This window comes from Quercus lobata, chromosome 8 (genome assembly GCF_001633185.2).
Source record: "Quercus lobata isolate SW786 chromosome 8, ValleyOak3.0 Primary Assembly, whole genome shotgun sequence".
Lineage (NCBI taxonomy): Eukaryota > Viridiplantae > Streptophyta > Magnoliopsida > Fagales > Fagaceae > Quercus > Quercus lobata.
In genome coordinates this window covers 61375718-61383546 of record NC_044911.1, presented here as the reverse complement: position 1 = coordinate 61383546, position 7829 = coordinate 61375718, and the positions used below count along the sequence as shown (strand labels likewise).

At 36.5% G+C, this 7829-nt stretch overlaps 1 protein-coding gene across 2 annotated transcripts; it reads right to left on the bottom strand.

Moving 5' to 3' along the window:
- Positions 1-245: 245 nt before the first annotated feature.
- Positions 246-7370, bottom strand: LOC115955448 (ultraviolet-B receptor UVR8-like). Of its 2 annotated transcripts, XM_031073569.1 has the most exons (11): positions 6926-7369; positions 6217-6290; positions 5760-5844; positions 5308-5439; positions 4975-5211; positions 4643-4879; positions 4206-4249; positions 2151-2333; positions 1672-1762; positions 888-931; positions 246-662 (listed from the first exon to the last, which is right to left on the bottom strand). In XM_031073569.1, the coding sequence occupies exons 1-11, from the start codon at positions 7143-7145 to the stop codon at positions 540-542; spliced, it is 1470 nt and encodes a 489-aa protein (XP_030929429.1). In that variant the 5' UTR covers positions 7146-7369; the 3' UTR covers positions 246-539. The 2 variants fall into 2 exon arrangements, with proteins under 2 accessions (XP_030929429.1, XP_030929430.1); XM_031073570.1 differs by lacking the exons at positions 246-662; positions 888-931; positions 1672-1762 and adding an exon at positions 1769-1859 and having other exon boundaries at positions 6926-7370.
- Positions 7371-7829: the final 459 nt, after the last annotated feature.

The window sequence follows — 7829 nt, the reverse complement described above, 5'->3', positions numbered from 1 at the left end:
TATGTAACATCACCATCCCACCAAACATAACTAAAATTTTATGTTGCTTTTTTACTGTTTTACTCTCCATTAAGGAATAGGGAAGGACCTAAGGAGACACCTATGGATCTACTGAACTTCTTGGAATTGAATTTGGATCGTAATAGAAGACAGGCAAATTTGCGTTTAGGTGATACAATGCAAAACATCCTCCATATTCCATCATTCCATATATAATGGAAGAAATCCAAAAGCACCCCTATACATAAAAATTACAAAGTTTAAATACATTTGATTTCATATCATAAAGTTCAATTACATAATAGATCCATACATTAAGGATTAACGATTTTGCACATCTTGAAACCGATGCTTCATTCTCGCAACGGTGTTAAAAATAGTGCTAGTGATGGTGAACATCAGACATCAAAGAATGAACACAAGCATATATGTATACGTTACAGGCTATTGTATGTACATACACATATAACTAAATAATTTACCAATCTAAACAACTGCTAACTACAAAATTGTGCCAAGGCCTCCAGCAAGTTTGGAATTCAAGTGGGTGATTCAGCAAGAAGAAGGGTGTGCCACCAGCCACAAGCAACATTTCTAGGTACACCACCATCAATAATGACTTGAGAAGGAATGTTGCGGTCAATTACATCGCCCAACCCAAGCTGTTAAATGCACGCAAAGATTCTCAATTAGTTCTAAAGTATGGAAGTGGAAACCAAATAATGCTAAATTCCATTCCCTAGCATAACTTGGTCCTTTTTAAGTTCTGTAAAACATTTTAAAAACTCATTTCATTTGATATGAAATAAAAAACAATGCAATTTTATCAATGCAGGGAGGTGTCCTGGAAACCCTGGTTTGATGATTGATCAGTCCAAGCTTTATACCTGGCCATATTTGTTCCAACCCCAGCAGAATACTTTTGCATCCTCTTCAAAAAATAGAGGCAAGAAGTAAGTCAACAGGTATATCAATAACTACACACTTGTAAGCATCAAATCATTAAAGCTAAAATTCTCACATAAATGACATCTAGTTGCAACCGGGTAGCAATTAGCTTTGTTGCACATGACTCACCAACAAAGTAAAACATGGAATATGACTACCAATTCACCCCTCTAAGCCTTTCACAAATGGATCTTTCAAAGTCCTTAATTGACACCGTACCACTATTTGCAATCACAAAAGTAAAATCTCAGTCTATGGAGTAGTGAGTTCTAGCTTATTTCGTGTTTTCTCCACTCCGTTATCCCAATATTAAGAAATTTCCTAATTAGCTGGATTTTTCTAAAAGGAAATATTTATGCTTAGAGGCTGAATATATTGAATGCAATTTTTGACATGTAACCAAATAATGTAGAAATTACTATATATGAGCAAACATATTAAAAGTATTACAGAAAATTTTGTGGTATTTTCATTTAACTCCCACTCCTGGATTCAGTACTGATATAAGGGAACAATAAAATACACCCAAGATTCTTCCTTTTCTTTTTCCGTTTCTGTTTGCCTTTTGGTGTGGATTGGTGGAGGTGTGCGATGCATAAAGCCAAAGTCTTGCAGCGTTCAAATTTGCATAAACATGACATGTTCATGGATCTAAGAGCAGTTTCCAGGTAGCACTTAGCAAAAAGAAATTATGGAGGCCTACACAAATCCATTGTGGCATACCTGTAATTAAGGCGCTGTGACGAGCCCCACAAGATACAATTTTTGCATGCAGATTTTCCAAGCTTGGAGCTTCCAATAGCCTTGGAATAGTCTGGTTTTAAGTCCAGGAAATACTGAAGTTAATTGCAAAAAATCCCCCAAGGGATATAATTTCTCAACAATGAAAGTTAGGTAGAGATCCTGTGCTCCTGATTTAATTAATCAAAGCCATCCAAATTCCAACATTATAAGATAAAGATATGAACAAGAACTAGTATGATCAGGATAGTTCATTCACCAGATTGTCAAGCTAGGATTCTACACCATTGCAAACCATGGTACGATTAACATAGGTTGTTGCATAGAATTCTAAGATAGGAATCTAGACAAACATATCATGTACCACTAGCAATACCATGTGATATGATGAGAATATCATTGTCTCTCTATTGTAATAAGGACAAGAGAGAACTCATAAACTGAAGAATAAGTGAGTATACCTCAGCTTGATCGGCACCAGTTCCCAACTGCCCAAACTGATTTCCACCAAATGCATACACATCACCATCAGCAGATATACAGACCGTGTGCCACAGTCCTGCAGCAACACCCTCTATCCGGATACCAAGTAAGGAAGAAACACAAGTTGGGCTTAACTCGTCATCTGTACTTCCTTGCCCACACTTGACAAAGACATGAGAAAAGCAAACAGTTTACTACTTTATCATGGTTAGCCAAAACAAGAGAGTTAAAAGAGAGAATAATGTTGGAAAGGAATAGAATAGGTTATCCCTTTTTGAGTGAACCTCATCTTGAACATCTACAGTGCTTTTCTCCATCATTTTCTACTTTACCTACATGTTAATCCTGAGAATAGTTAAAAGTTGGGACTCTAAGCAATGCCAGGGATTGATATAAGGATTAAATGTCAAAAATTCCAGCTGAAGTAGAAGAGTATATGATTTGGGCAGTTTGGTTGTATAATTTTGAAGCCAAAACCCAATGCTTTTCACAATCAAGAAATCAATTTTGCAGAAACACGTAATTAATAATTCCCCCATATCGAGCAAAGCAGCAGACATGATTCAATCCAGTGCATTGTTCTTTGTACAAACTCAAAAGATTGGGTAATAAGGTTCTCAATAAAGAACAACTTAGTATTAAGCAAGAGACATCCTTCTATGACTGAAATAATGCTAATAGAATGCTTCGATGAAATAATGCGCTCTAGGTCAAATGACTCCTCTTACCCTTGTAAGAGAAAGGTGGAGGGTCAGGTTATGGATTCAAGACCAACCATATTTTGAGTCACATGTTAGGTAAATAGGCAAGTAATGATTCAGAAATTTTAAAGATGATAATATTAATTGCGATAACAAATTAAGAGACCGTTACAACTCATGATATAAACTAAATAATCCCTCACCCCAAGGAGTTTGGGTTAACAGAACTTGTGCTAGATCATAGTACTTGGCCTATATGAATTGCTTTAGTTATGTATTTATCAGGGTTTTAATAAGTGATACATTGAGGGTCCGTTTGGGAATAGTTTATTTAGCTGAAACTAAAAACTTTTTGTTGAAAGTGTAGAAAAAAAGTTGAAAAATAAGTTGAATAGTACAATGGGACCCATAAATAGTATCAAAAAGTACAATGAGACCCATGAATAGTAGCAAAAATAAGCTAAAATTGCAAATAAGCTGAAAATTTCAGCTCATCCCAAACGAACACTAAATCCCTTCAACAACAATATAACATATAGCTAGTATTATATAGCATATTCAATCAAATTTATCCTACATCATAATAAGATTGCTTCATTAACAACAACAATCTTTAGTCCCATAACTTTGAGGGCAGCTATGAATCCTCCATAGCCTAAACAAGGTCGACTACATGTATTATTTTTCACCATTCAATCCAAAGCTATACTCTCTGTCACCTCCTTAATTAACATGTCATTTTTACTACTTCTACTAATGTTATTTTAGGTCTTCCTCTACCTTTTGTTCATTGTTTTAATTTGATTAACTCACTCTTCTTAACTAGTGCATTATTTATGCGCATCTACACAAGACCAAACCATCTCAATAAACTCTCCCTCGTCTTCTCATCATTAGGGACTACCCCTACCTTCAGGAGAATTTCCTCATTTTGAATCTTATCTTTTCTTGTATTTCCACTTATCCATCTTTAACACATTCTCATTTTAGCTACACTCATTTAATGAGAGAGAAAGAGAGAGAGAAGGAAGAAAAAAAAAAGTTTCTGAGTAATGAAGCTTTTGCAGATATCATTTTAAACCTTACAGTGATCAACATCCAAATTCAGATGAGCAGTCAGATCAGATCCAGTGAACTACATAACTAGCTTACATATATTTGTTGATCATTGAACCATAAAAATTAGCATTTCTATTTAATTAATAATATTACAACAATAATAATACTGCTAAATTAATACTTTTATAAAATAAATACTGCCAAATTTCACGAAGAGAAAGCATGAGACACTAAGCATCCAACACAAAAGATTCCTTGTCCAGAAGAACTCACCTGTCCATACATTCCCCAACCAAAAGTAAGCAGGGCTCCAGCATCTGTAATGCAAAAAGGGGTAAATGGAAAACGTTAGTATAGGTCATATTGACCACATATAGATGGCCAAATAGAAACATCCAACAACCAGTTCATCTTGGTAGTACTACGTAAATATCAAACATACTATATATGAAACTTAATTACCAAAGTACTAATCTAAAATGTAAATTCCAGCCTATTTCTGTAAATTTGAACCCAACTGGACCAACTCCCTTTCAAAATTCATGTATCAGTAGAATCATAAATTTCTAACAGACACAAGAGCCGGAGAATATGCATATATGACCAGGTAATTAGATGAGATAAAAGTTTCAAAGTAACAATATCAGAGAGGATCCAGCATGAATGCTCATGACCTCATACCTAAAGGTGGAACTAGTTCGTAATAATACCTGTAATTACAGCACTGTGTCGCCCTCCACAAGCAATCCCCTTTACATAACTTCCAGGAGCTCTAAAACCCTGTCCCTCAGAACCCATGCTTCCTCTAGAGAGTGCTGTGGATCTATCTTTTACATAAGGAGACTCTATGCAAGGTACAGGATGAGGAGAGGAAACCATACGTATCCGGGAGCCCAAACCAAGCTGCCCTTCACCTCCATAACCCCAACCCCACACCTGTCCAATATCTGAAAGTTGGGAAAATTAGTATCATGACCAGAATACAAAGACAACTACGCATAAAACTGTGTCTTAACAATAATTTAGAACATAGTTAAATCACCTGACAATGCTAAAGTATGACGCCCCCCAGCAGCAACAGTAGCTATTCTTACTCCAGGGTTTAGTGTTACAAGGCATGGCAAAGCTGAGAGAGTTTCATCACCAGAAGATGAACTTTCGGCTACTTGCTTTGCTGATGATATTCTTCTTCGTTTTGTACTTTCTTCTCCACCTCCTTTAGCATCAGTGCCAGATACAGTTCCGCCACTTGATCGAGAGCCTTGAGAGCGAGGGCTCACTGTCAGAGAACCAACTCAAATAGTCAGCAGTAAGGAATACAAACCTCTCTCCACTTTCATAATTCATAGTAAAGATGCCTAATTGCTGAAAGTACCTTGCTCTGTCAAAAATGAACTCTGCCTTTCAAATACATCCTTTTCAGAGCTCCCACCCAACGATGGGTCGCCAAAGACCTTCCCGGAGGGAACACACTCCTTCCATCCCCATGTGTATACTTCTCCGCTCTCTGTATATAAACAAGAAAACTTACTCACTAAATGCCTCCAGGCGGAGTAAATTACACAGAGCACTATTAGACATGGGTGAATTGACTGGCTTCTATATTTCAATAAGTTACCAACAGCTTGTATAGGCTGGGTCATTCTTGTATTCTTTTTCTGAACTTGGTTTGCACCCCCATGACATATTTTTAAGAATTTACTTATCAAAAAAATCAGTTACCAATTGCTTAGATGTTTCTAAACCCTTCATTCATTACCTAAAAAGAGTCTTCCTTTTCTTTTCCCCCTCTTAACTGAAGCACTACAACAATGAAATCAAAATTACCTGTAACTGCAACACAATGTGCCCAACCCGCCGCACCTCTCACTACCGAAACTTCCATTGGGAGAGGGAATGGCTCTGGAATTTCCTAAACAAGTAGAAAAATTTATGTTAGTACAAATAAATAAATAAAAAGATAGTAGTTGTCAAGTGATGCATTTGGTGGGACAAAAATGCCAAGACCTTTCATGGAACTTAAGTCTCATTGCTTAAACATGTATTTCAGTTTTTGATGCCACTCTTCGATTGAATAAGAGCAATAACGGGTTTTGCCTCTTCCTCATTTTTTTCAGAAATCTTAACAAATATAGATCCTAGTTTTCTTTTCTTTTCTTTTCTGCCCTCGAGTATCTCTTTTATGCTTCCAGTGTAATAAGGCTAAGCCATTATTCAGCTATTACTTATTTGTTTAAGAAAAAATTAGTACTCTATGAACTAAAGATTAAATTTTGCTGCATACCCCATGCTTCCCAGATGTCACATAGCTTTGCCCAAGATCATCTGTTGAACCCCATGTAATGAGCTTTCCGGAATCTGATTTATAAATTATAAATTATAAAAATATAAAAATATCACTATAAGTGCAGCTATATGTAACAAAATTTACACTTATAAACACAAGTTTTAACTTTTCAGCTAGCTAAACTCAAAATTCTGCAAGCAACCAGAGAAAGACTCAATCACTATGAATGCAAAACAACAGGTTTACTCTGAATTTGAACTTTAAAAGTCAATTAAGCTATTAATGAAAGTCCCAGACATTGAAGCTTCAGAGTGCCCAAAAGAAGAAAAAAAAAAGCCACCAACTAGAATTTAGTACAAGAGAAAAGTAGTATTAATTTGGGAACTATAAATGAAAGAATAAGTTGCAAGAGAAAAAATAAAAATAAAAAAACAAAAGACCAACAGTAGAAACTAAAAATAAAATAAAATTGTCGGCCCCACTTTTAACGAATTGAAATAAATAACATTTTTTCCCCAATCCTTTAGTCACATTTTCTCGGCAACCAAACAGGGTCAAATGCCGCAATCAACGACGTCAACCACCATACGCAATCAACGACATTCCCAAATAAACCAGAAACTTTAAAAAAAAAATACAAAAAAAAAAAAATCAAATTGAGCTTAAAACAAAAAACAAAAATTAGTTAGAGAGGTAAGAAAAGCACCAGAAATGGCCATGGCAAAACCACAACCGCCACCGCAAACATCTTTCCAGGAGTCCCCCCCAAGGGTCTCGGCCGGAACCCTAACAGCCACCGGCGATATCAACGGCGACCTCTGCGGCGAAGCTCCGGGCAAATACCCCCACATGTACACCAATTTCTCCCTAATCACTTCCATTCTCTCCGCCTCTTCTTCTCCTCCTCCGATTCCCTCTCCATTCATTTCCAAACCAAACAGTGGAAAGGAAAAGAAAAGAAAAGAAAGGTAACGAAATGAAAGGAAAGGAAAAGAGAGAGAGAGGGAGAGAGAGAAAGATATTAATATTATGAAGTACACACAAAAAAATTAACACTTATTAGTGTTTGTCTGTGTTTGTGAGAGTTTTGGTCATTTTCAAATTGAGCTGTTGAATGAGAAATGAAATTTTGCTTTGTGCGTGTAAGAAAAAAATAAAGAAAGGGGCGTATCATTCTCAGGGTAATGGGGTGTGCCACGTAAGACGCTCACGTGGTTGTAATGGACACGTGGCCAATTTCTGGCCGGTAGATTTTTGGTCCACTGGTAGCCGGTACTTGGTCGGAAGTTTCTGGAAGGTTGTTACTTTATAAACACGAGCGGGGGAAGGGTACTGGCGTATCCCCTTTAGTTTCTTGCCACGTGTCCGACTCGGATGCGGGCTCTAATCATTACGAGTTGACACGTGTAGGGACGAGGGTGGCTCGTTTGCGAAATGTAGTCACAGGTCGGGCGCGGGTCCCTCTGGTTTTTGTGACAAATGAGATATTTTTTTTAACAAAGTTTCTCTCAAATTAGTCTAAAGAGACATTCTATTTTTATATTAAGTGTAAATTTTGAAAATTTAACAATTAGTTTGTATGTTCTTATTATATTCTTCATGCATATAAA

Excerpts from the sequence above, each read along its gene's own strand:
- LOC115955448 (XM_031073569.1), bottom strand. The coding sequence starts at position 7,145 with ATGAATGGAGAGGGAATCGGAGGAGGAGAAGAAGAGGCGGAGAGAATG. Across the intron at positions 5,212-5,307 it reads TTCATTTTTGACAGAGCAAG|TGAGCCCTCGCTCTCAAGGC; the intron begins GTACTTTCAGCA and ends GTTCTCTGACAG. Across the intron at positions 4,250-4,642 it reads ACACAGTGCTGTAATTACAG|ATGCTGGAGCCCTGCTTACT; the intron begins GTATTATTACGA and ends TTTGCATTACAG.